Genomic DNA, 26,897 nt, shown 5'->3' with positions numbered 1-26,897 from the left:
ATACCATTGTCTAAAAAAGACAGATTGCTGATCGGAAACAAGCCTGCCTCTGTTGTTGCCAAAAAATGCTAGAATCACCGCTCGTTAACAACCTGCCAGCCAAAATGAGTCGTGGGTCGACATGGAGCGCAGAAGAGACAGACTAACCCCAACCAATGCTGTTGTAATCGTCTTTTGTACAATCAGGAGGTTGTGCAAGTGACTGGAAATACGAAATTAATGGGGCAGCAAGAAACCCATGCATGACCTCCACTGGGTACTTTTAATGCAAGATCCCGCCAATAATCTTTATCCAATGACTGAGCTTTTGTTTAAAAAGTTGGTCCGTTTGTGCAATGTGAATACAAACCACACCAAGTAAAACAAAAAGAATTGGCCCAGAGCAGGTGAACTGTCGGACTTTCCCGGTGTGAATACTCCCTTATATCCCACACAGCATCTTCAGTTTGTCCTGTCAAAGCTCCATGTTCTGGATCAGCCCTTCAAAATAAAACACAGGACAGGACAGTGAAGGGAACATTTGTGTGTGTGTGTATACAGAGTGGTAGATGTGGTAGATGTGGTAGATGTGTGCGTGTTGTTGTGGAGTCTGAACACACTCTTCTCTGGTGTTTTCAGAGTCGTAAACTGGACGTTTACTTTGAGTACGAAGAGAAACTGATGAGCAAGTCGACCTTAGACAAGTCACTGCTGGACATCATCAGTGACCCAGACGGTACCAGCACACACACACACACACACACACACACACACACACAATGGTTGTCACAATGTAGGAAGTTGGTCACATACACTCACTGGCCACTTTATTGGGTACACCTTACCTTAGTTATTGTTGGTCTCAGGTCGACTGAGGCCTTTAAACCAACCAGGTTCTTCTTCTTCTTGGTAAACGGTTCCACAGCATACATAACTGAGTTTCCCGTATTAACCTGTGTTGAAGGCCAAAGAGAATAGGTAGGTCTTGAGCAAAGACTTCAATTGCAAGACTTCTTCAGCCATTTTTATGTGTGTAGGAAGCTTATTCCAGAGCCTGGGTGCTGCCACCGCAAAAGCTCTGTCACCTTTACTTTTGCATCTTGATCTAGGAACCTCCAGGAGAAGCGGATTTGATGAACTCTGGAGATGTTTGTGGTTAAATCCCAGTAGATCAGCAGTTTGTGAACCAGGCCACGTTCAAAGTCTCTCAGTTTGGACTTTATCAATACGCTTCCCTGTGATTGGCCCGCCAGATGTTCAGTTCAACAGGTGTACCCAATAAAGTGGCCATGTTCAGGTGAGATGAACTAAACTGTGTGTGAATGTTTTCCTCAGCCGGGACCCCAGAAGACAAAATGAGGCTGTTCCTGATCTACTACATCACGGCTCAGCTGGCGCCTTCAGAGGTGAGACTCAGGTCACATGACAACACAACACACAACACAACACAGAGCACATTTAAGTTAAGTTAAGATTCATCCAGATCAGACAGAACAGACCCTGAGTCAGTGCCAGACCTCCTACTCTCTCTTTATCTGGCGTGGTCGTCTGCTGTGTGATGGATAAGACGCTGATAAGACGGTTGGGAGGATGTCGTGGCCTCAGCAGCAGCCACCTGCTCCAACATCTGGACAGCCTGAAGCTGCAGAGGTGCTGAGGTGGAAGAAGCTGTTCCCACGTGTCGGGACTGGCTGTTTATTGTCAGCGACTCCTCTCACCACAAAATAAGTGTAACTAATAATATCCATGAGTCACCTCTGGCTCCGTCTGAAACTGGCACCTCGCCGCCCGAGTCCAAATATTTTTCATGTCACAAAACGTGTTTTCACTTTAGAAAACTTTTTTTTTTTTTTTTGTAATCGCCAAAACAAATCCCCAAAACCTGAGCGTCTCCAAACCGCGGTGGTGATGGATGAGGACAGGTTGGACTGTTGGAGGTGTCATCATCGTCGTGGCGTTTGACTCGGGGCGACGCAAACGGAGACAAACGACCAAGAGTGACTCAGCGCTGCGCCGGCTTTCACCAGCAGCTGTCTGTCACCACCTCGGTCTGAACGCTCAGTCCTGGACTTCCTCACCCGGACACACACAACGAGAACACAGAACACAACACCGCTGACCTGAGATCAGCCCGTGGCGAGCAGACAGGGAGGCGTTCAGGGGCCAGAGGAGGTTTGAGTTCAGTTTAGATACAGTGGGGTTTTTTATATTTTTCCAGAGCGACGGCAAGTTGTTAGAGACTTTTCACATCATCAAAGGTCAGTGAATTACATCACAGCAGTGACCTTTATAAGAAAACTTCTGCCCTGCAAAGGCAAAAAAAGGCAATTGTTTTTTTGACCAATCAAAAGTGTAAAGGCATATTCTCTTCAATCTGGTAGAATTTGATATTGGTACTGCTAAAATTTCCAGAGTTATTGGGCTTTTTATTTTGCTGTCCATCCAAAAAAGCTCTGTGAAACCAAGGCAACGTGTAGTATCTGTAGCTAATACCAAGCCAAAGTGCAGTATCTGCACCAAAACCAAGGCAAAAGTGCAGTATCTGCCATAAAACTGTCAAGATGGATCACAAAATATGCCATAAAAAGGTCAAAATTGGTCAGAAAGACAGAATACAGAATACATTTAATTCAGTCCACCTTTATCTACCGGTAATCAATTATAGACTTGGTAGTTATTCATAATTTGATGCTTAAACCAGACAATGAAAAACACAAAAAGCTGTTTTTCTCAGTTTGGCATTTTTACAGATACGGCACTTTGCCTTTGTAGGGCAGACTTACTGTCTCCTGATAGTACATCTCTTCTCTTTGTATGAACAAATGTTTAATTTCTTTTAAAGGACCATTGTGGTAAGGTTTCAGGCTTCAGCACATATCAGAATCGCCGTTTGCCGATCAATTTGGACTCTGCAATTTGGTATTTTCCAATTTTGCACCTTGAGTTTTTCTCTTTTCTGGATTTTCCGACTGGTTTTAATAGTTTTTATCACTTTTGCTCGCAATCATTGTGCATCAGAACCCGTTTTCTGTCATTAATCACGATAATAATCATAATTTGGCATGTGCAACAACATAACAAAGAGTTTTTGAAATGGTCGGTGCGGTGCTGCAGAAGAGGTAGAAGAAGGAATAATGAGTTTATTGAGTGTTTATGGTCTTTGTGAGAACCTGTGTGAGAGCAGAGATTATTCAGTGGTGAGATGGTGACGTGAGGGTTTGTGGTGAAACCTCAGACTGAAGAAGAAGAGGAAGAAGAAAAAGAAGAAAGCCGTGTCTCTGGGGAATCTGGAACTCTCTGTGATCTTCCTGCAGTTCACCATTTCCCTCAAGGAACAAAACTGGGACACGGAAAGAAAAGTGGCGGATGAGGACGGTGGAAATTAAAACCACACCACGACAATGCTGCTATTCTTCTGCACTGTGAAGAGATGGAGCCGCACGGACCTCGAACACCGCCACCGTCGGGGTCGAAGGGCGGGAACACACACGGGAGAGTCACATTCCTGCGTTGTTTAGTTTCTATGTTACTACAAGGAACAAACATCACTTCAAAATGATACAAGTTGTGTTTAGAGGAAAAAAATGTCTCTACAACAGCAAAGCATTTAAAAAATAAACAAAACGGAAAATTAGATTTACTCAGTTTGAACTGAAATAACTAAAACTAAAACAGGAATTGAATTGCGTTTGATTTTTAAAAACTATAGATCCAGCTCAAGCTAACGAAGTCATTTGAAATGCAAACACAAAAAGTCGATTCTTACATTTTTGGATTCGACCAAACACAAGTTGACTTTGATTTGATTTGAAAATCTTTAAAGCAGATATCAGTGGAATGTTTTTGTTAATATAAGTCCTAAATAGTCCTATTTTCCGTCAGCAATCACTTACATGAAGTATTTCAGCCTAAACACGAGTCTCTCCGTCACTCTGCTCTGCTGTAACCCGAGGAGAAAATTTTCCTTGTGGGATACAAGTGTTATCCAATGAGGAGAGAGAACGGCATGAAGGGCTGTGTGTGCAGCCAAGGGATGCGCGTGAATGTGGTGACGTAGCACGAGGACCAATTGATGCCTGACAAGGGCGGGGGCTGCTAACTCATGGTGCGTTCAAAGAAACTCGTACTTTGTGTTTTTCCTTCCTGTGAAGTCATACCAGTTCGATCTGGTACGAGTTCACGGGTCGGAAGTTACGAGTGGCCGTTATAGGGAACTTTCACAGACAACAGGATGGTAAAAACACGAGCTACGGGTTACCTGGAACGCTACCAAGTCGTAGTTGTGACTTGAAGCTGTAACTTACGGTTTCAAAAGCCTGCCTTGAACGCAGCATTAGCCGAAACGGCCGTGAAGCTGATATCTGCTTTAATGTCCCCGAAGGGCAATTTGGTTTGCAACAAAAGTTCAGAGTCAACACAGTAGAGCTCACATAGCACACACAATAATACAATAAATACATATAGTCATCACAGATTACAGTACTGTACATCCTTCCCAACAGGTTTGCCTACAGCGTATTAAGGAATCTAACGGCAGACGGGACAAAGGATTTTAAATATCTGTTTGATTTGGCCTGACAAGGGAACGTATACCTCGTCTTAGATGGGAGGAGTGGAAACTCTGCATGAAGAGGGTGGAGAGGGTTTGCCAGAATGGCCCTTGCCCTCTGAATGGCTCTGACCTGATAAACATTATCAAGGTCATTCAAGTTAATGCCAATTGTTTTTTGGCAGAGTCTGACCACATTCTTCATCTTATTCTTATTTGATATGCTGAGGTTCCCAAAGCTTAAATCATTGCAAACAATTACTCCCACACACTCTTGCTGCGTGTCGCCATGACTAGCGCCACCAATTGTGGTTGACTTGACGTCTCAGGTGACACGCGACCATCCAGGTCTTCTTCACATCTGGATCTGAAGGTCTGAAGTAAGTTCAAGTCCTTGCGTCATCAAAACCACTTCGTCAGGATCAATAGCCGCGTTCAGGAGCAGCTCTTTATGAGAAGCATCTTCTTGGCTCCGTCGCGGCCGTGTTTTTTGTTATGAGCCAGTGATCGAACAAAGAGCGACGGAGCCAAAGTTCCTCTCAGGAAACAGAGACCTGGTCAGAGTCACAGCGAAGTGAACACAGCTGCATCAGGTTTAGTTTGGCAGAAAGTGATCCTCATCCATTCTGAAACGACAGGGACTGCGATTGTTATTAGTTTGAGATTTTTCGAAACGAACGAACACACAAAGAGTTCAGTCTTCAGATGATGTTTCCACAAAGAGCTCCACAGGTTTCCTCTGAACTCCACCAAGTAGTTTGACTCACTCAGTTTCTCTTTGCCCTAGTAGAAATTACCCAGAACTTCACCTCACCAGTCAGTCCAAGGTAAACCGGTCCGCACCTCCAGCTGCTGCTTGTGCATCTGCAGAAATCCTTTGAGCAGACTTTTCAATCAGTCAGTCAGGGATCAATCAACGTCGTGGAGCTTTTTGGTGCCGAACACCAGCAAGTCTTCATGTTTTTTTATCACACAGTCCAACATCTAGTGGTGAAGAGGTTCCTGTTATTCACTCAGAGCCAGTTGAAGCCAACAGCAACTTTGTGATTTAGACATAGACCTACAGAACAAAGCAAAGTTAGTTGGGTTTAAGTGCAACTGAGCTTTTAGTTGACACCTTATTAACCGTGTTTTGACCAAAAAGGACCTTAAAGGAGAATTCCGGCCACTTTGACCCCTAAATCGGTGTTTGCTAACTGTTGCCTACCTAAACATTTAGCTCCAGGTACTTCCCAGCCTTCCTAACCTTCCAAAGCTTCTGCAAATCAGGGCGATGACTTGCTCTACACCTCCAGTCCATTAGATGGTGGCAGGAAGAAGACAGCGTTTTGTTTTGTTTTTTACCTTTGAGCTGACTCAACCTTGTTAAATATTTTTGCCGAACACCTTTTTTGTTTCGAGTATCATCTTCTGCTCCATCTTCAACCATCTCAAAGCCAAACAATGGCTTGTAGCTGCTTTTACACATGACGAATGCTCAGCCAATCAGAGACGTTCAGCCCTGCAGACCAAACCCCCCAATGCTCCTGAACCTTTGGACAGTACTCGACCCCCTTACCAGAGTGCTTTTTGGGTGGTGTTGTGGATCTATGGTGACCTCCTTGGCGCTACATTTAAACACCAGGGTACAAAGTTGCTAATTCACCAATTTTCTACTCACCATCATGCCAAGGAAGGGTTTGGAGAACTTTCAGAGTCATCAAAACTCTTCAGGAGTTCCAGGGGGGGTCCGGCTAGCAATGGGTTTTCATATAATGGCGGTAGATATAGAGTTCACTTTTGAATTGTCCAAAACACACACTATGAAACATCCAGATACCTCTATACTGCTCGTCTGTACTGACCCAAGTGTCCTGAAGCCAAGACATGGAAAAGTTTTGCTGTGAATGAATGAATGAATGAATGAATGAATGAATTTATATTTATTTACGTGTCGTGCACCAATTAATGCGGCCAGCCTATAAGGGCTTACAAGACACATTATCATCATATTTAGACACCAAACAAAATCATCAGAGCACAGACAAAACCAAACAGAAACAAAAACCACATGGAATTCACATAAATAATTCACTTTTTCTTTTTGACGAGGCACTTTTTTATTAAAGTAGCTCTAGTAAAGACTTCTTTTCTGAAGAACCATTCCAACTTTACCTCATCATCATCAGCCCAAAACAACTCTGCCTGGCTTCATCATATAACGGACAATGAAACACAAAATGCAGTTCATCCTCAATTACATTTAGATTACATAATGTGCATAGTCTTTCATCCTCAGGTACTGAGTTAAACCGACCTACTTCTACTGCCAGAGGGAGAATCCCAGCCCTCAACTGGGCACATAAAGATCTCTTGGATCTATCCAATGGCAAAGTCACATCGGGTTCTGAACAATATACATTTTTCAATTGGCAATAGGTTCTGAGCTTTGGTTTAAACCAGATATCATTCGCCCATTTTTCTTTATACTCAAGAAATAACTTATGTTTCACAAAATTAACATTACAACGCAAACCATTAGTGAAAATATGCTGTTGATCGGCCTCGCTAAAAATAGCTTTCATGTCACGATACCAAGGATAGTTATGTGTTTTATCCCAGTTAAAGACTTTTGCGAGATGTTCGTTCATCGTTGTAAACCATTGGATGTTTGATGTAAACACGGAAGAAAATCTCACAGCCACTGGGAGCTGCTGCTACAGCTACAACAAGGATATCACATTAAGTTTTTCCATTTCTTGGCTTCAGGACACATGAGTCAGTACGGACGAGCAGCATAGAGATATCTGGATGTTTCATAGTGTGAGTTTTGGACCATTCAAAAGTGAACTCTATCTGCCACCATTAGTGTATGAAACCCCGTTGCTAGCTGATGACTCTGAAAGTTCTCCAGAACCTTCCTTGGCCACGACGGTGAGTAGATGATTGGTGGAGTATTGATTTTGGGTGAAGTATCCCATTTAAAGGCTCCATTCATTTGATTTATATTATCTCTGCTTCATGCAGCTGGACCAGTATTTTGAGACTGCAGTGTTGGCTAACAGTCGTTACCAAGCTGCTGAGTCATGACGGAGCTAGAAAACATCCAATCGAGTTTCAAACGCAGGGCCGGCCCCTGGCATAAACCCTCTATGTGGTTGTTTAGGGCCACAGCCGTTAGGTGGGGGGCCACATGATCAGAAAGGTACCGGGGTTCATCAAGTCATTTAAACATCCTGAGGTCTGCACGTGCAGCTATGAGCTTTATATGTAATGTGAAGTCAATATTCAGCTTCTTTTATCTCACATTTGAGACATTTGGTGAAAATAGAACGGCAGAATGACAACATTTGTGCTCAAAAAGCAATCTTACAAAATTTCATTTTAGACTTGTTTTCTACACGTATCTATTACTGTATTCATATCCTATTTCAAGCACCAAAACAGTTCACTCTCATGACTGAAGGAGTGTTTTCACAAGGGATTTTAATTTTTTTCAAAAAGCAGACCTCAAATTTCCAGCATTTGGCCTAAATTATTTCTTTATACAGTGTTCTAGGACAAACTGGCCTCAGTGTGCTTACAGCGGAGGTTCTAATATTTAGACATAAAACACTTGAGTATTGTTACATTTGCAAGTATCTTAAAGAGGAACTAAACCACTAAACCACTTTTTTCTGCTGAAAACAGATATATTTGGGTATAAGGTAGTGTTGTCGGTTGATTCTGGTCCAACTTTTGACATTTTAGTCAAAATATTTCAATTTGCTGTATTTTGTAGTAAAAATGTAGAGTGACTGCCCTCTATGGGTTGAAACACGGCTATTACAATCACATTTTTCTATTGGCTGAGATTGAGGCAGATGACGTTTTGGAGGCAGCTTTCGTCACCGGCCACTAGCTCCCCGACCAATCAGCACCGGCTGCTGCCTGCCGCTAACGGTTGCTAGGCACTCTAGCTGCTCTGCTGCAGCTAACGGCTGCTAACAGCTGCCTGGATGGGAATCGTTACCGGCGCTAACAAGCCGTTAACGAGCTAACGAGCCGGCGGATCGGCTGTAGATGCACTGTGTCATGGCTCTGGAATCCTCTCCTAGTAGTGTCCGCGCTACTAGTGCTGTTAGAGCATGGATGTATTGTGTTAGAGTCACTTGTTAGTAGCTCGTTAGCGCTAGCAGAAGTGTTGATGTGTGTTTATTACTTTTTTTTTCTCTTTGTGTGATTGTGCCGGTGTGAATGCGGCTCAGGGGGGAGGGGGGATCGGAGAGTGCTCCTGCAGCCCCGCCCATAATCAAGGCATTTTTTGAATTTCAAGCTTAGAGCACGTCATCCAAAACTGAGGGGTTTAGTTGCTCTTTAAAAAGGTCAATTTAAGAAAATATGTAAAAGTCGAGAAAATGGCCTCAAACCTCAGAGGGCATAAACATGTCTGTATTCAGTTTTAACCAGTGATTTGGTGTTTGCGCTTAGAGTGCAGGGCCACAAACAAAAATCTTGTTTAGGGGGCCACCAAAATGCTAGGGCCGGCCCTGATCAAACGTCTTTTTTCTGAGCGGCTCTGACGAACACGGCCGCTGAAGCTGCGAGCCGTTGGTGTTGCGATTCGGAGACCGAGGCCGATGCCGAGAGAGTCTGATCCTTCCTCTCTCTGTTGGCAGATAATGTGGCAGCTCTGCACTTCTGCCAAAGAATGAGCCGCACTCTTTCTTTCATCCCTCTTTTCATCTCCCATCCACCTGAGGGATGGATCGCCCCCAGGATTTACCCCCCTCGGCCTCCATCAGCACTCAACTGCTGCTGCTGCTGCTGCTGCCTCTCTTCCTGTCATCTCTCCCTCTGTGACCAGCTCTTGGCCTCCTGTCTGTTCCTTTTTGTCTCTTTCTCCTTTGATCCCCTCTCCCCCTCTCCCCCTCTTCCCCCCTCTCTCAGTCCTCTCCCTCACCCTTTTCTCCTTCTGTCTATCTGCTGCTCGACTCGACTCTCTCTGACTCTGACTGATGTGCTGGGATTTCAGTTCTTCAAAAACAAACCACACTCTCTCTCACATGGCCCAGCGGTTGTGTAATCCCTCGGCTGCTCCCGCTGAGCCGCCGACCCGTCAGGAGCTTATTGAGGAGGAAACCGTGTGCAGAGCAGACGATGATACACACTACGTCACTTGAAATCGCTCGCTTGCTTGCCGGTGGGAAAGAGCGAGGGGTTTCAGTGGAATGTTTTCGGCGTGCCGCTCATAAACTGGAACGTTTCCTGGAGTCGTCTTTCTTCGGCGGCGCTCCGAGGCTGTGCAGCAGCAGCAGCAAACTGTCAGCGCTGTCGTTACTGAAATCCCTTTGACTCGCTCCGACCGCTCAGGAGGTTTAGATATTTGTAAGAATAAGGCAGATTCTCAGTAAGAGTTGAACCTGCCGTAAAAGTAGTTTAACTCATAGGTGTGGGAATCTTTTACTATCTCACGATTAGATTAGATTCTGAGTTTTGGGGCTACGAATCGATTCAAAACTATTTGATTCCTAATGATTTCTGCTTCAGTCTATCGGTGTGTAAAGGATCCTCATGATCTACTCCAGTCTGCTTTGCAAGACAGAATGACTAAAGTGTCTTTTTCACATTTATTGAGTTTTAAACATTTATCCATGCTTAGATGGAATTGTTGAAACTGTTGCATGAAAGCAATATCACATATTGCTTAAGTAACAACATTAAAAGTGCCTCCTTATTAAAAAAAATAGTGCAGTTAAAGGGACAACGAGGAGTTTTGGAAAAGCGAAGTGTTTCCACTCTACATTTATGAGCCTCCGCACCGTGAAATTCTTTGACCGGCGCAAGACAGACTCATGTTTTCATTCATCAAGAATTAAAGTCAGAGGTTCACATACCGTCGTAGTTCCCACCATATACGGCGATTTGGCGGCGTTATTCTCATGACTCGCCGCAAAACCGGAAGTAAAAAAACGCTGGTCGGCGCCCAGCATTTCCACCACCACTAATAATAACAAAATAACCATAGAGACAAAACCATAGATTTATCTAAAATGGACCATTAACAAGTGGTAACGTAGATTCATCCACATTAATATGAGACTTTTATATAACCAAATAGAAACTCCTCGTTGTCCCTTTAAACATGCTGTCTTTTAAATTCTATAGAAATGGAGGCTGACAGCCAGAAGATTTGTTTCATTTTTTTATTTTTTAAAATCGATTTTGGGACATTTTATATCGATTCTGAATCGTATTAAATGAGAATTACGATTCTTTTGTGAATCGATTTTTTGGCACAACCCTATTAACTAATATTACTTTTACAAAATAAATAACACCAACTATACTCTATTACCTTAAAATACTGGTTTTATAATCACTCTGTCGTCCGATTGGCTGTTACGGGGAGAGCGTCTCCTCTCATTGACCCAACGCCCCCTGCTCATTTGTGACTTGTATTTGCAACAGTGGTATAAAAGGGAATTACACTCCGCAACTGTAGGGGGCGCCAGAGAGCAGCACCACGAGCAGCAGGAAACTGTTTTGTTACAGTTCAAGTACAAACATAACGGTGGTTGTTTGTGTGTTTGTGTGTTGCAGTCTGACTTGGAGCAGTATAAGAAGGCTTTACTGGACGCCGGCTGTGACCTCTCACCTCTAAACTACATCAAACAGTGGAAGTAAGTCTGTCTGTGGGTTGTTTTTATCAACTTTCACACAGTTTTGGAATCAGCCAATCAGAAGAGAGAAGGAGGCTCCGATCCTCTTGTCTGATTGGCTGACTGTTTTCTGACTGATCCAATGGAAATAGAGCAGATTTCAGAATAAAACCATCAGAGAAACTAAAAATCCTGCAAAGTTGTTGTTGTTGGATGGTGTTGTCCAGGTGGTGAGGGGGTGGGGCTTAGTTGTGACATCACAAAGTGACAGGAAGTCCTGACGGCTGGTTTTAAGGCTCAGTTTCTGAATACAGGCTGTGTGCATTTCTCTGTGGACTGAGGCTTTGATACTTTCACAGTATTAATATAGAACCTAGAGCTGCTTTATAATCACACTACACATGGACATCTACCTTTATACTGTATGGAGCTTTAATACAAACATCTACCTTTATACTGTATGGAGCTTTAACACAAACATCTACCTTTATACTGTATGGAGCTTTAACACAAACATCTACCTTTATACTGAAGGAGCTTTAACACAAACATCTACCTTTATACCGATGGAGCTTTAACACAAACATCTACCTTTATACTGTATGGAGCTTTAATAATTTCCTTTTGTCTCATTTTGTTTCACTTCTGATCTTTTTTCCAGGGCGTTCACTAAGATGGCCGCCACCCCGGCCAACTACGGCAACAGTGGAGTGAAACCAATGGGGTGAGTTGGTTTGTAGTAATAATAATAATTATAATGAATGACAAGTGGTCATGAAAGTGGTTTTTAAAAGCTCTTTAATCATCACATATAGACGTATCACCATTAAAACTCTCCCGGTCCAGACGATCTGCGGTTGCTCAGAGCGACAGCCGTGATTTAAGAGCTGAACCTGCTCCACGTCTCATTTTATTCAACAATCTCTGAACCTGAGATTTGTGTTTCTTCTGGGACTCTGCGTTGTGTGGAAATACAGACATTTTGTCCTCATAAAACAACCGTCAGCTTTGTCCGCGGCGGCTCAAACTGTGGGCGAGAGGCAATAAATACATAAAAAAACACTAATGTTACTATACCTTACTAAAAAATAAATACCACAACGTCTCATTTGTCAGAAATAAGAAGTCCGGTGAGTCAGAAATTGAGTGAGTTAAATTTACTTGAAGTCAAAGTAAGAGTCAGAGTAAATGTCTTATTCTTCACATCAGTGAATGACTCTAATTGTTTCTAAATGAATGTAAGGAGCTTTTAACTCTTGTTTGTGAGAATGAACTCTTTGAAAGCAGCTGCACTGATGTGCTGCTTTTAGAACCACAATGTTATATAAAGCTGCAGAAACACCTAGAAAAACAAATCAAATGAGTGGGATCATAAGAGGACATAAGCAATTGTCATTTTCACGTCACGTTTTGTCCAATAGTATTTTAGAAAAAAAAAGAAAAGAGCAGACCTGAAAGTAACGAGTACTTTTCAGCCTTCCTAGAAATTAAAGCAGAAGTAAGGTGAATGTTTGTGTTAATATAAGTCTTAAATAGTTGTATCTTCCGACAGCAATCACTTACATAGAGTGTTTGGTCTGAAACACGGGTCTGTCAGTCACTCTGCTCTGAGCCCAGGAGAAAACTTTCCTTGTATCCTACAACCTTTATCCAATGAGGAGAGAGAACGGCATAAAGGGGCAGTCCTCTCTGTGTGTGCAGCCAAGGGATGTGCCTGAATGTGGTGACGTAGGGACGAGGGCGGGGACTGCTAACTCCATCTGCTGACAGGAAGTTAGACAAAACCACCGGATCACTGACTTCTGCTTTAACTCGAGTAAAAGTAAAAATATTTGTCTTGTAAATGTATTCAAGTAAGAGTAATAAGTACCAAAGAAATCTAATACTCAAGTAAAGTACAAATCCTCTGGATATGTACTTAAAGCAGAAGTAAGCGATCCGGTCGTTTTGGCTAATGCTGCGTTCCAGGCAGGCTTTTGAAACCGTAAATTACAGCTTCAAGTCACGACTTACGACTTTGTAGCGTTCCAGGCAACCCGCAACTTTGTTTCTCCGACCTGTTTTACCTGTGAAAGTCACTATAACGGCCACTCGTAACTTCTGACCCGTGAACTCGTACCAGATCGAACTGGTACCACTTCACAGGTCGGAAAAACACGAGTTACGAGTTGCCTTGAACGCACCATAACGTCTTGTCAGCCGATGGAGTTAGCAGCCCCCGCCCTCGTCATGGATCTATTGGTCCTCGTCCCTACGTCACCACATTCAGGCGCATCCCTTGGCTGCACACACAGAGAGGACTGCCCCTTTATGCCGTTCTCTCTCCTCATTGGATAAAGGTTGTAGGATACAAGGAAAGTTTTCTCCTGGGCTCAGAGCAGAGCAGAGTGACTGACAGACCCGTGTTTCAGACCAAACACTCTATAGAAGTGATTGCTGTCGGAAGATACAACTATTTAAGACTTATATTAACACAAACATTCACCTTACTTCTGCTTTAAGTGCAGTACTCAAGTAGATTTACTCCATTACTGTCCACCACTGATCCTAACAGAGCTATACGTCTACATCATGAGGCAGCGATGCCGAGGGAAGTCCAGATGAAGAGTTTTCACACCAGATCCCAAATCACTGGGACAGAAAATACACTTTTTTAGAGGAATTCTTGAGACTGTAACAGAAACCTGAACCCGAGTCCCGAGGGTCGGCGCCGAGGCGGATCGTCACTTATCACGTATAGATCGGATGGTTTTGGCTCAGCCGGTGATTGTTGTTTGTGTGGCTTTGTGGTTTAGTTTGGTTGTTCAGAGGGATCAGTGATTGTTATCGTGTTGTGTTTTGCTGTAATAACAACGGTTCATGTTCCCGGCAGCAGAGAGCAGCAGCAGCAACCGAGACGTCTCACTAGTTTATTCACTGCTGCAAAAACTCAACATCTTACCAAGAATATTTGGCCTATAATGTCATTTCCAGTCAAAGCAAATCTCATTCTACTTAAAATAAGACTCATCACATAAAAAGCAGCTTGTTTTTAGACACTTTTTACTTCTTTCCAGCAGATTTTCACTTGAAATAAGTAGAAAAATCTGCCAGTGGACACATGCAAGACATATCAAGAAACCACTATCAGTTTCTCTGGTTTTACTATTTATAGGTGTGTGTTTGAGGAAAATGAACATTTTTGTTTTATTCTATTAACCAGTAACCACTGACAACATTTTCCCCAAATTTTAAATAAAAGTATTGTAATTTAGAGCATTTATGGCAAAATAACAAAACATATGAAGTCTTTTCAGACCTTGAATAATAATAATTATGCAAAGAAAACATGTTCATATTGATTCCTGAACAACACAACATGAATATTTTAACTCAGGAGGAGTTTATAAATCAGTTTTGGTGATGATAATGTTAATAATGTTTAATCCCAGCAGTGTTTTTTTATAATCTTCCTTTAAAACCAGATGTGGTTCAGGTGATCACTGCAAAAACTCTAAATCTTACCAAGAATATTTGTCTTATTTCTAGTCAAAACAGATCTCATTATATGTAAAATCACATGAAAAGCAGCTTGTTTTTAGACACTTTTTACTTCTTTCAAGCATAAAACTGAACTGAACATATTTTCATTTGAAATAAGTAGAAAAATCTGATAGTGGAGCAGGTTTTTCTTCCTTATTACAAGCACAAAAAAACTTGCTTTCACTGTCAGATTTTTCTACTTATTTCAAGTGAAAATTAGTTTGAAACAAGTGAAAATGATTTAAAAACAAGTTAATTTTTAGGTGATGAGTCTTATTATAAGTGGAAAGACATTAGTTTTGACTAGAAATTTGACATTTTGACAAGAAATAAGACAAATATTCTTGGAAAGATTTTGAGTTTTTGCAGTGTTCATTTTGGTTTGTGTTGAGACTACCAGGCTAACCCTGTCCTCCTCCTCCTCCTCCTCCTCCTCCTCCTCCTCCTCCTCCTCCTCCTCCTCCTCCTCCTCCTCGTCTCCCTCCCTCTGTGTCTCCTCCCCTGTTTCCTCCCCCTCCCTCCTCCTCCTCCTCCTCCACAGGCTGTTTTCCAGAGTGATGAACACCGGCTCCCAGTTCGTCATGGAGGGAGTGAAGAACCTGGTGCTCAAACAGCACGTGAGTTCAGACCAGCTGCAGCCAAAACAGCTGATGGACGCTCGTTGTCAGGGGCGACGGAGTCACGTCGGGCTCAAACTGAAACATTAAGCCTTTAGATCAATGTTCATACTGATGTAAAGAGATACAGTTTCCCCTCCAGGCATGTTTTAAAGGGATAGTTCAACATTTTTAGTCAAATTGGCCCATTTCCATAATCCCTATAGTCACAGCAGTAGGTTTGTTACCTTTAATTGTCGGTGCAAGCTGTTTTTAGAACGGCGGAGCAGAGCCGTGAGCTGCTCAGAGCTACGCTACGGAGGCTCATTATGGGATTTCTTGGTTTCACCTCATCAAACTCATCAAATACACAATCCAACAACTCCACAACGCTCTGGTGGACAAGTTGTGACCTGCACATTCACCACGCTATGAGATAATAACACAACGTTACCACACAGAGTTGTTTTAGAGGGAAATTCATGCAAAACCGCTGATGCACGTTGCCTTCAGGGACAGTTTTTCATCATCAGTCTCTGTATTTCCCTCTAAAACAACTCTGTGTGGTAACGTTGTGTTATTATCTCATAGCGTGGTGAATGTGCAGCTCACAACTTGTCCACCAGAGCGTTGTGGAGTTGTTGGATTGTGTATTTGATGAGTTTGATGATGAGGGAAACCAAGAAATCCCATAATGAGCCTCCGTAGCGTAGCTCTGAGCAGCTCACGGCTCTGCTCCGCCGCTCTAAAAACAGCTTGCACCGACAATTAAAGGTAACGAACCTACTGCTATGACTATAGGGATTATTATGGCAATGGGCTGATTTGACAAAATGTTGAACTATCCCTTTTAAAACTCACTTAAATATGATTAAGTGAAGTGGGATTTGGTCTGAGACACTGACTGTGGAAATTCACTCACTACAGAAGAAAGAACAGAGTGTAGATAGAAAACTACATGACAGTGACTCAGCTACAGCATCTGGTAGAACAGTTAGCACAAGGAGCTTATTCTCATATTTTCATAACAAAAGTGTAGTTTCTTCATTTATACAGCAGTGTCGTGTCTTTTCAGAACGGTTAGGGCACTTAGCATATTTTATTTGTCTATGTTTGTTAACCCGAACCTGACAGTTAGTGCTAAATCCAGCCTAATGTCTCAGGTGTTCTTAGCCCCGCCTCCTGCCCCCACAGCTCGATCGTGATTGGCTCTTTCAGGGTTTCAGGGCTGTGTGTGTGTGTTAGTTCACTTCACATTTATTCTCTTGTATTATATAAAAGCATAAAAAGGACATCAGTTTCATCAGAGGATCTAGTTTCATGCACACAGCTGCTCTCAGCCACCTCATTCATTATTTAACCTCAAACTGAGGCCAGAACATTTTGTTTTGTTAACGGACTCGTGAGCGGCCGCCATGTTGGAGAGGAGACCTTCTTCATCTCCTCCTCCTCCTCCTCCTCCTCCTCTTTACTGTGATTTATTAGACGTCTTTGTTGTTTTTTTTCCTCCCGGTCCCTTTGACTTCTCCACCGTCTCTTCCAGGGTTCTTACGGATTCTTAAAAAGTCTTAAAAGGCATTGAATTCATTAATCTAAAAACAAGGCCTTAACCCCTTGTCACACCGACGGCCCGCCGGCGGGCCCCCGGGGGGGTTTTAATCAGGGAGGTGTCATAGAGGATGTCACCAGTCACTTGAAATAGTCATGCCACATATCGTTGGAAAGCTAAAACTCTTGTGATTAAAGATATGCCGACCATTCCTAAATATAATCATCACAGCAACACTCGAATCAGACTATAAACATGCTAACAAAGTTCGTAAAAAGCCGATATAACTCACGATTTGTGTCAGGGCAGGCTCAGGATCACAGGGTTTCCCCACAAACTTGGTGTCGTTACATTCAGAAAAGTCCAGTAAATCCAATCCAGTAAAGTATTTAGTCCAAAACACACGGTTGTACCGGTAGATAACCTCATCCCGCTGCTGCATCTTATGAAATTACGCATTGTATATCCAGTAAATCCGTTTATTTCTCCTCATAAGTCCGGCGTTTACATGAAAACAATGTTTATTTCACTTTACAAAATGGCGCTGCCCTCTGACCTTTCGATTGACAGCTCACTCGACCAATCACAAGCTCCCTGTCCCCGGCTGCCGCCTGCAATAGCGAATGAGTGGCTGTGTCTCATGAGGAACATCCCCTCCGACAGCGCTGAATGGCTTCAGCCAATAGGAACCGATCCCGATGGAAACTGTAGCATTGAATAGCCAATGAGATTACGAAACGAACGATGTGCTGCATTCACGGTCCCTGGGAAAAGGCAGCACTGCCATCTTCATGCGTAACTTTGCAAAAGCTGCACTTTGGCGCATGTATTGTTTCTCAATGGCAACTTTAGGAAAACGCCTAGATATACACTTAGAAAAACATGTGTAAAATACTCATTTTTAGCAGGATTGTAATCAAATTTGAACTGGGGCCAGGTAAGGCTTCATGCTGTAGTCCCATTGTGTTTTCCAGCTAAAATTCTCAGCCACACTCATCTTCAGGCATCTGATTGCAACAAAAAAATTCAGGCGAGAGTAAAAACATTCTAATTCAGTGTGCTCCCACTTAGATATCTCTATGATAGTAGCACTTATAGTGATTATTTCAGTTTGGGGAAAAACTTCAGAGTGATACCTTTCAAAAGAGACCAAGCCCATCCATATTCTCCAAACAGTTCAAGAACAGCATTCAATTTACTTTGGGTACGCCTTGGATAGGCGAATATTACAGAATTTATAGGAGTGGTAAGATTAAAATGTCTTAAATCAATTTTTTAAAGGTCTTAAAAATGTTAAGTGGAATTTTATGGTTGTAATTAGTCTCAAATCTCGAAATAATTGAGTTAGTGGCGGCCGTCAACGCTAAATTTCTCACCGCCTCCAGCTCCTGAGTCAGTGTTTTTTTTTTTTTTTTTTCGGACTTTTTATGCATTTTTTTTTTTTTTTTTTTTTTTTTTTTAACCTTTATTTTACCAGGCAAATTGCTTGAGATACAAAAATCTCTTTTACGAGCATGGCCTGGCCAAGAAAGCAGCAACAAGATAATATACACACAAAGAAGTGAGGACGAATATGAGAGAGAGAGAGAGAGAGAGAGAAAAGAGAGAGAGAGAGAGAGGGAGAGAGAAAGAGAAAGAAAAGATGAATGACGTCCAGAGTTCTACAGTCCGGCAGGGATAGGGGGGAAGAGAAGGAGGACGGGAGGGCTGTGTGGTACAAGGGGAGGCTGTACCAGGGGATCCTGAAGGAAGAGAGATTATGTTAAATCAGCCAGGGCAGAACAGGACAATGCACAACAATACACACTAAAAGAACGGTAATCCAGTGATGCTAAAATACTAAACAGTAAAACATTTACACACTCCATGATTTGCCATTAAAAAACAGTTAAGTCTGGTTTTAAAATCGGAAAGGCTGATGAATGCCTGTAGTTTTAGTGTTTTTTGGAGATTGTTCCAGCCAGAGGGAGCAGAGTACATGAATGCCCTCTTCCCAAACTCAGTACGAGTTCTGGGGACAGAGGCAGATAGAAAGTCCAGAGAGCGCAGTCTGTATGATGAGTTTGATGTGAGAGTGAGGTAGGTGCAGAGGTATGAGGGAAGTAGTCCAATAATTGCTTTATAGATGAAGATGTACCAGTGCAGAAGCCTACGTGCAGACAAAGACAGCCAGCCTACTTTAGCATACAGAGTACAATGATGAGTGAGTGACTTACAGCCGGTAATGTATCTTAAAGCACAATGATAAATGGCATCCAGCATATGCAAAGAAGTAGAGCAGGCATTCATGTACAGTACGTCACCATAATCCAACAAAGGAATAAAAGTAGCTGCAACAAGCCTTTTTTTAGAAACAAAAGAAAAACAAGATTTATTTCTGAAATAAAAGCCCAGTCTCACTTTTAGCTTCTTTACCAGGTTTTCAATATGAGGTTTAAAAGACAGATTGTCATCAAGGATGATGCCTAGGTATTTAAAAGTAGAAACAGTCTCAATAAGGGTACCTTGAGAAGTGTATAAAGTAGGACGATAATTAGTTTTGTCTCTAGATTTAGTAAAAATCATCATTTTAGTTTTATCTGCATTAAGCACCAATTTCAAGAACCGGAGTTGGGCTTCTATTTCCTTAAAAGCAGCTTGCAAGTAATCTACAGCCATCAACACAGTGCTTCCAAAACAATAAATCACAGTATCATCGGCATAAAAATGGAAATTTGCATTGTCATTTATTTTGAAAGGACAGCTGGAAAGAGACACAATCTAATGTTCATGTAGCAGTCACTTTACCTCGGAAGTGGGTAAAATTGTCCCTAACCCTATGTAATATAAAGTCGGTCTTAAATTTCATTTCAAGTGGCTTTAAAAAAGTCTTAAAAAGTCTTAAAGCAGAAGTAAGCGATCCGGTCGTTTTCGCTAATGCTGCGTTCCAGGCAGGCTTTTGAAACCGTAAGTTACAGCTTCAAGTCACGACTTACGACTTTGTAGCGTTCCAGGCAACCCACTCGTGTTTCTCCGACCTGTTTTACCTGTGAAAGTCACTATAACGACCACTCGTAACTTCTGACCCGTGAACTCGTACCAGATCGAACTGGTACGACTTCACAGGTCGGAAAAACACGAGTTACGAGTTGCCTTGAACGCACCATAACAGTCCTCGTCCCTACGTCACCACATTCAGGCGCATCCCTTGGCTGCACACACAGAGAGGACCGCCCCTTTATGCCGTTCTCTCTCCTCATTGGATAAAGGTTGTAGGATACAAGGAAAGTTTTCTCCTGGGCTCAGAGCAGAGCAGAGTGACTGACAGACCCGTGTTTCAGACCAAACACTCTATAGAAGTGATTGCTGTCGGAAGATACAACTATTTAAGACTTATATTAACACAAAAATATCGCTTACTTCTGCTTTAAATTTCATTTCAAGTGGCTTTAAAAAAGTCTTAAAAAGTCTAACATTTAACTTGGCCTAAGCTGTAGGAACCCTGTCTCCACCTGAGAGCAGCCGTAGTCTCCGCCCGTCCGCCTCTCACAGGAGTCGAAACCGAGCGCACTCCTCCTCATTCCTGGACCACGGCGACGCTGATGACAACACGGATGATGACGACGGGGTGCTTCAGGGTCAAACTGGCACCAACATGGAGTCATTTATAATCATTAAACACACACACACACAGACACACACAGAGACACACACACACAGAGGGAGGTGGTGTCTGTTTTCTTCATATAGAAGCCGAGTCGGTCGGACCATGATGCTTTGCAGCGCTGCCAGAACGTTACAGACGCTCAGAGTCGCTCCTCTGTCAGGAGGATATTTACACTCGTCTGTGTTTTCACGCTGAAATCCAAACCAAACAGATTCTGCTGCGTGAAAAAAAACCAAACCTGAGAGAGAAAGAAAGAAAGAAAAGAAAGAAAAGAGAGATGAGTCCAGTCCCAGTCTGAACCTGAACCTGAAAACAAAAACAGCAGCTCCAGTCTGACACACAGAAAGCTGCTGCTGGAATCAATATTTCTCCTTTACAATCGATCACATTCATCTCCTCCTGCTCCTCGGTGCTGAAGTGTTAAATCGTTAAACCGCCACTGAGCTCGTCGTCCTCCAATCTCAAAATTTAACCACTTTTTTTCCCAGAAATGTGACATTTTTTCCAGAAATGTCTCAAATTCTTCCCAAATTTCCCACCATTGCCCCTAATTTAAACATACATTACCTAAAAAAAAGTAATGTTCTCAAGTCTCAGAACAAATATTTGTGTATTTCTGGTGTTTGTGTCAAAATTTTGTCCAATGGTCGAATGTGTGTGTGACTCATGTTAAAGCAGGTTTCCCTCCTCTCTCTTCCAGAACCTTCCCGTCACTCGGATCCTGGACAACCTGATGGAGATGAAGTCTCATCCTGTGAGTTCATCATGTTCAAACGCTTGATAATTAATGTTTCCTCTGGTTAGACGGGTTAGGGTTAGTTTAGTAAAAAAACAACTTAACTAACATTAAAGTGAGGGACCAGGCCAAAGGCTAATGCTAAGCTAACATGATCAATAACTGATCAATACCATGTGAATCATATACATTCACCACGCTATGAGATAATAACACAACGTTACCAGACAGAGTTGTTTTAGAGGGAAATTCATGCAAAACCACTGATGCACGTTGCCTTCAGGGACAGTTTTTCATCAACAGTCTCTGTATTTCCCTCTAAAACAACTCTGTGTGGTAACGTTGTGTTATTATCTCATAGCGTGGTGAATGTGCAGCTCACAACTTGTCCACCAGAGCGTTGTGGAGTTGTTGGATTGTGTATTTGATGAGTTTGATGAGGGAAACCAAGAAATCCCATAATGAGCCTCCGTAGCGTAGCTCTGAGCAGCTCACGGCTCTGCTCCGCCGTTCTAAAAATAGCTTGCACCGACAATTAAAGGTAACAAACCCACTGCTATGACTATAGGGATTATGGCAATGGGCCAATTTGACAAAATGTTGAACTATCCCTTTAAGGCGGTAAGTTTCTGACTGAGTGTGTTTGTGTCTGTGTGTGTGTAGTTTAACTCACATGAACCATCGACTCAGTTTCACACTGACGATGTCGAAGGTGACACAGTGAAATTTTCTTATGGTGGACTCTTCACTCATGTAGTCATTTGACCCCACACACACTCTCTCTCTCACACACACACACACACACACACACTTTCTCTCTCTCACACACTCTGCATGTTTCTCAGCATCTGGAGTTTCAAACGACCAACAAAGATCCTGTTGTTGTGAATATGGACGGGGGGAGGAGGGGGGAGGACTGGACTGGGATGAGGATGAAAGAAAGAGAAGATCACATTCTCCCTCTATCAGATCGACCAGTGTGTGTGTGTCTGTGTGTGTCTGTGTGTGTGTGAGTTGTTCAGCTCATGTTGAACTCAATAAGAAAAGTGCTGATGTGGAAGATTAAGGGAACAATTCAACATTTGGAGCGGAGTCAGGGTGTTAGCTGAGCTCAGTTCAGAGACTTTGTTTAAATGAAACCAAAGTCCAAGTAAATCTGCAAAACTTAATATTTCCATGAATATTAACGAGGCGACCGGCGATCAGAGGGCAAGAGGACGAGACTTTAGGAGAAGAAGCTCAGTTTGGGGAAATAAAGAGGAAAAAACAAACTAAACATGAAGATGTAAAAATAAAAAGGAGATGAGTTAGAAAACAAAATGTTGAGCAGAAAGACAAACGGCCGAACACATGAATAACTCTCTGCTGGAGATTCCTCCTCCATCTCCGGTCGATCCAGGACTGAGCTGAGCTTTTATCCTCATGTGTTTCTCCGTCTGGTCCGATGAGTCCGGACCAATGTTCCCTCTAATTTTCAAAACTCCTGAGCAGGAATTCAACTCCCCTGATGAGCTGCTTGAGCGACTGTGAGTGAAAGCTCAAGCGAACACACAGTACGTCCACATGCTGGTGCTATGGCCTCACCTCTCCAACTCCAAATATCAATACTATTGGCTATTACTATAATGATTAATAACAGATTATTTTGACAACATTACCTAGGCTGCTCCATATCTAGATCAGTTACAGTTAATGATAACAAAATACAATATTGTGTTGGCAAAATAGATTTTGCATTTATTGCCATATGAACAATATGAAAAAAATAACTAGCATCAAGTTGGTGTCATCAACTCTTGGCACTGAAGCATTCTTGATATGAACAGTAATGATAATTCTCAAACAAAAACTTAAATGGTAGTTGCACTACAGACCACGGTTAAGGTCATACATTTCACAGTTCGAAGCGCACATTAGGGAGAAATAAAGAGTAAACTAGTCGGGGATATTTGAGTGCAACTTTTTTTGTCTTCTGGGCAAAGAGGTGGAGCAGTGTGCAGTTGCACAGTAAACCACCTTAGAGGGAACAGTGGTCCGGACTCAACGAGGGTCCCTGAACGCCTCGCGTCCAAAACGTTTTATCATCAGCTGACGATGATGATGTTTTTGTGTCTCTGGTCTCACAGGAAACAGACGACTACCGGTACTTCGACCCCAAGATGCTGCGAGGCAGCGAGAGGTAACGGCTCACATCAATACTCACATCAATACTCAAATCTATAACCAGATCAATACTCAGCTCTGACCGGTTGTCTTCCTCCTCTTCCTCCTCAGCTCCATTCCCAGGAACAAGAACCCGTTCCAGGAGGTGAGCAGAGTCCGATCCATCCGGTCCGGTTCCTGAAGAGGAACCAGTTTAACTGAGTTTAACTACAGAGTTTAACAGAATAAAACTGAATCTTGTTTCAGGCCGTCGTGTTTGTGGTCGGAGGAGGAAACTACATCGAGTACCAGAACCTGGTCGACTACACAAAGGTACCGCTGATAATACTGATAATAATACTATACTATTGTTACTACTACTTCTTACTTTTTTTGTTTATTTGAATGGGACAGTGCAAAATAACATAAAAACTGTTAAATAACAGTACACTACACATAATAATGTAGAGTAGAGTAGAGAGTAGAGAATACTTTATTCATCCCTAGGAGGGAAATTCAAATTAGTCCAGTAGCTCACACGACAATGACACAAAAAAGAAAGAAAGATGGAGCAGGACCTCTGGATGGAGCAAGGCCACCGGATGGAGCAAGGCCACCGGATGGAGCAAGGCCACCGGATGGAGCAGGACCTCCGGATGGAGCAGGACCTCTGGATGGAGCAGGACCGCTGGATGGAGCAAGGCCACCGGATGGAGCAAGGCCACCGGATGGAGCAGGACCTCCGGATGGAGCAGGACCTCTGGATGGAGCAGGACCGCTGGATGGAGCAAGGCCACCGGATGGAGCAAGGCCACCGGATGGAGCAAGGCCACCGGATGGAGCAGGACCTCTGGATGGAGCAGGACCTCTGGATGGAGCAGGACCTCTGGATGGAGCAGGACCTCTGGATGGAGCAAGGCCACCGGATGGAGCAGGACCACTGGATGGAGCAGGACCTCTGGATGGAGCAAGGCCACCGGATGGAGCAGGACCTCTGGATGGAGCAAGGCCACCGGATGGAGCAGTACCTCTGGATGGAGCAGGACCGCTGGATGGAGCAGGACCTCTGGATGGAGCAAGGCCACCGGATGGAGCAGGACCTCTGGATGGAGCAAGGCCACCGGATGGAGCAGTACCTCTGGATGGAGCAGGACCTCTGGATGGAGCAAGGCCACCGGATGGAGCAGGAACCGTCAGGTGGAGCAGGAACCGCCAGTTGGAGCAGGAACCGCCAGGTGGAGCAGGAACTGCCAGGTGGATGACTGACCTCAGAAAAGACCGATAGGACATCTCCACCTCCCAGCCTTTAACTTTGCACCAGCAGCACGACAACCACCACAAAAGCACCTCTTCATCTCATCTGGGACAGGATGGTGGTGTCCTCCAGATCTGTCCATTTTCAATGAAAGAAGCTCATCTCTGAAGAATCATTTCTCCCCACAGAAGCATCCATCAGTAGATAACAAAAAACACAACAAAAATAAAGCAAATGTTGAGTAAAAACTCAAAAACTCAGAGCTGCCAGACTTTGCTGCTCCCAGTTGAAGCGCATGTTCCAGAATCATTGATGTAGACAACACAAAAAGGCAACTATGACAATGAAGAACATATTGGCAAACACATTCCACAGGTAGGGGGGCCATAAGAGTTTTGTTCTGGGAGATAAAGTGCATAAGTGCTGCGTTAAAGTGACAAGTGCTAAAGTGCAAGAGTGCATAGGTACCAGGTTGTGTTGCACGATGCCCTATAAGAGTATTTATCAAAGTGCCAGATAGTATTGCACAAGGCCCTAAAGTGCACATCAGTTTAAAGTGCCAGGTTGTGTTGCACGATGAACATTACACCCAGTTGCACAAGCAGAAGTGTGTAGATATTGCACAAAATGTAATCCATAATCGTATTATGTAAGTGCTACTAAAACCAAAATGACATACACAAAAATGCTGTGTATAATTAACTGAAAAATAAAAACTCAAATGCTGCCCCGGCAGTTGTTATTACAGGTTGTCTGATTGAACTACACTACTACTGTTATTGAACTTCTTCATCTTCTAATGTTCAGTCCAAACAGGGGAAGAAGATCGTTTATGGCTGCAGTGAACTCTTCAACGCTGCTCAGTTCATCAAACAGGTGAGAAACAACGTCCGTAATAACATGTATAAATCTGATGTTATGACTGTAATAATGTGATGTGTTTCTCTTCTCTCTGCAGCTCTCTCAGCTCGGCCAGAAGTGAAGAAGTGGATTCCAACAATATGTGAACCTCTCTCCCTCTCTCTCTCTAATTCCAGTTTGTTTTATATAAACTCTGTACATTTTCTCTGCTCATTGTTCAGTTTCTGTTTCCTCCTCTAATAAACATTAACACTGCGCTCACACTGCTGACGTCCATGTGCACTTATTACTTATATAATGTTATTATTATTATTATTAAAAGTAGATGTTTATATATAGACAGAGGCCGTGTGGAACGAGCCGTCAGGACTTCCTGTAACGTTGTGATGTCACAGAGGAACAGGCCCCGCCCACTCTGCCACATTCAGCATTGTGTTGTTTTTTTTAGGCTCCTTACAGACTGACACTGAAACTCTAAAAAGCTTCGTTAATTCACCACTTATTCCCCGGACTGGTTACCACACACTAACACACACACACACACACACACAGTCACACATTAACACACTAACACACACAGTCACACACACACACAGATTAAAATGCCATAATGACATAAATCTGAGATCGGTCTCTTTGTTTCTGGAACATGGCAGCTGAACCACCCTGTGCCAGGCTGTGTGTGTGTGTGTGTGTGTGTGTGTGTGTGTGTGTGTGTGTGTGTGTGTGTGTGTGTGTGTGTGTGTGTGTGTGTGTGTGTGTCTTTACTACTACACACTTGCAGAGAACAGTCTGCAGAAAACACTTCCTCTCATCAGACTGTTTCTTACTTTCATTAGCTCCCGTTTGGAGCTTTGATAATAATAATAATAATAATAGTGTATTTGTTTAGCACCTTTCAGCCCAAAGTGCTTAATGCAATACAGACGAGATAAAAACATAATGCATGCAATTTAAAGTTTACAGTTTTTACAAAAAATAAGTTAAATTAAAATAAAAAGGATTATAATACCAGTGATTAATTAAAAGCTAGAGTATAAAAAAAGTCAGTTCCAGGCCATTGGGGCGTAAAAACAGAATGCTGCTTCACCGTACTTTTTATTTTATTTTTTATCAGGGAGAAACATTAGAAAGTCATTTCAGCACCATTACACACATACAGAGCTAAACAAAAACATGTATTTGGACAATTGTACTAACATATTCTCCAAGGCAAGCTATTACTCTCCCTTTCATTTTACAATGTTTTAAATAAGAACATTTGAACAAAAAAAGTCACATTTACTCAGTTTTCCATCAAGATGAATAGACTGGATGGAGCCATGTAGTAGAGTTACTTAAAGCAGTTCAGGTCATCATGACATCAGCTACCAGAGCTCTGTTTGACTTTATCAGACCCTGCTGAGGATTTCGTTTCCAAAAAACAAACATGTTTGTGTTGT

At 42.8% G+C, this 26,897-nt stretch overlaps 1 protein-coding gene across 1 annotated transcript in view; it reads left to right on the top strand.

Annotated features, from left to right (window-relative positions):
• Nucleotides 1–25,718, top strand: part of scfd1 (sec1 family domain containing 1) — a 48,895-nt gene extending 23,177 nt beyond the window's left edge. Inside the window, exons 15-25 of the mRNA XM_083998810.1 lie at nt 619–715; nt 1,315–1,385; nt 11,090–11,169; nt 11,810–11,872; nt 15,212–15,287; nt 21,162–21,215; nt 23,324–23,376; nt 23,472–23,505; nt 23,607–23,672; nt 25,402–25,470; nt 25,553–25,718. Coding sequence (XP_083854936.1) covers nt 619–715; nt 1,315–1,385; nt 11,090–11,169; nt 11,810–11,872; nt 15,212–15,287; nt 21,162–21,215; nt 23,324–23,376; nt 23,472–23,505; nt 23,607–23,672; nt 25,402–25,470; nt 25,553–25,576 — 687 coding nt within the window. The 3' untranslated portion in view covers nt 25,577–25,718. The remainder of the gene's footprint in view (nt 1–618; nt 716–1,314; nt 1,386–11,089; nt 11,170–11,809; nt 11,873–15,211; nt 15,288–21,161; nt 21,216–23,323; nt 23,377–23,471; nt 23,506–23,606; nt 23,673–25,401; nt 25,471–25,552) is intronic.
• The last annotated feature ends 1,179 nt before the right edge of the window (nt 25,719–26,897 follow it).

The sequence above is a fragment of the Trachurus trachurus genome, assembly GCF_905171665.1.
Source record: "Trachurus trachurus genome assembly, chromosome: 22".
Lineage (NCBI taxonomy): Eukaryota > Metazoa > Chordata > Actinopteri > Carangiformes > Carangidae > Trachurus > Trachurus trachurus.
This window is presented reverse-complemented; position numbering and strand designations above follow the sequence as displayed.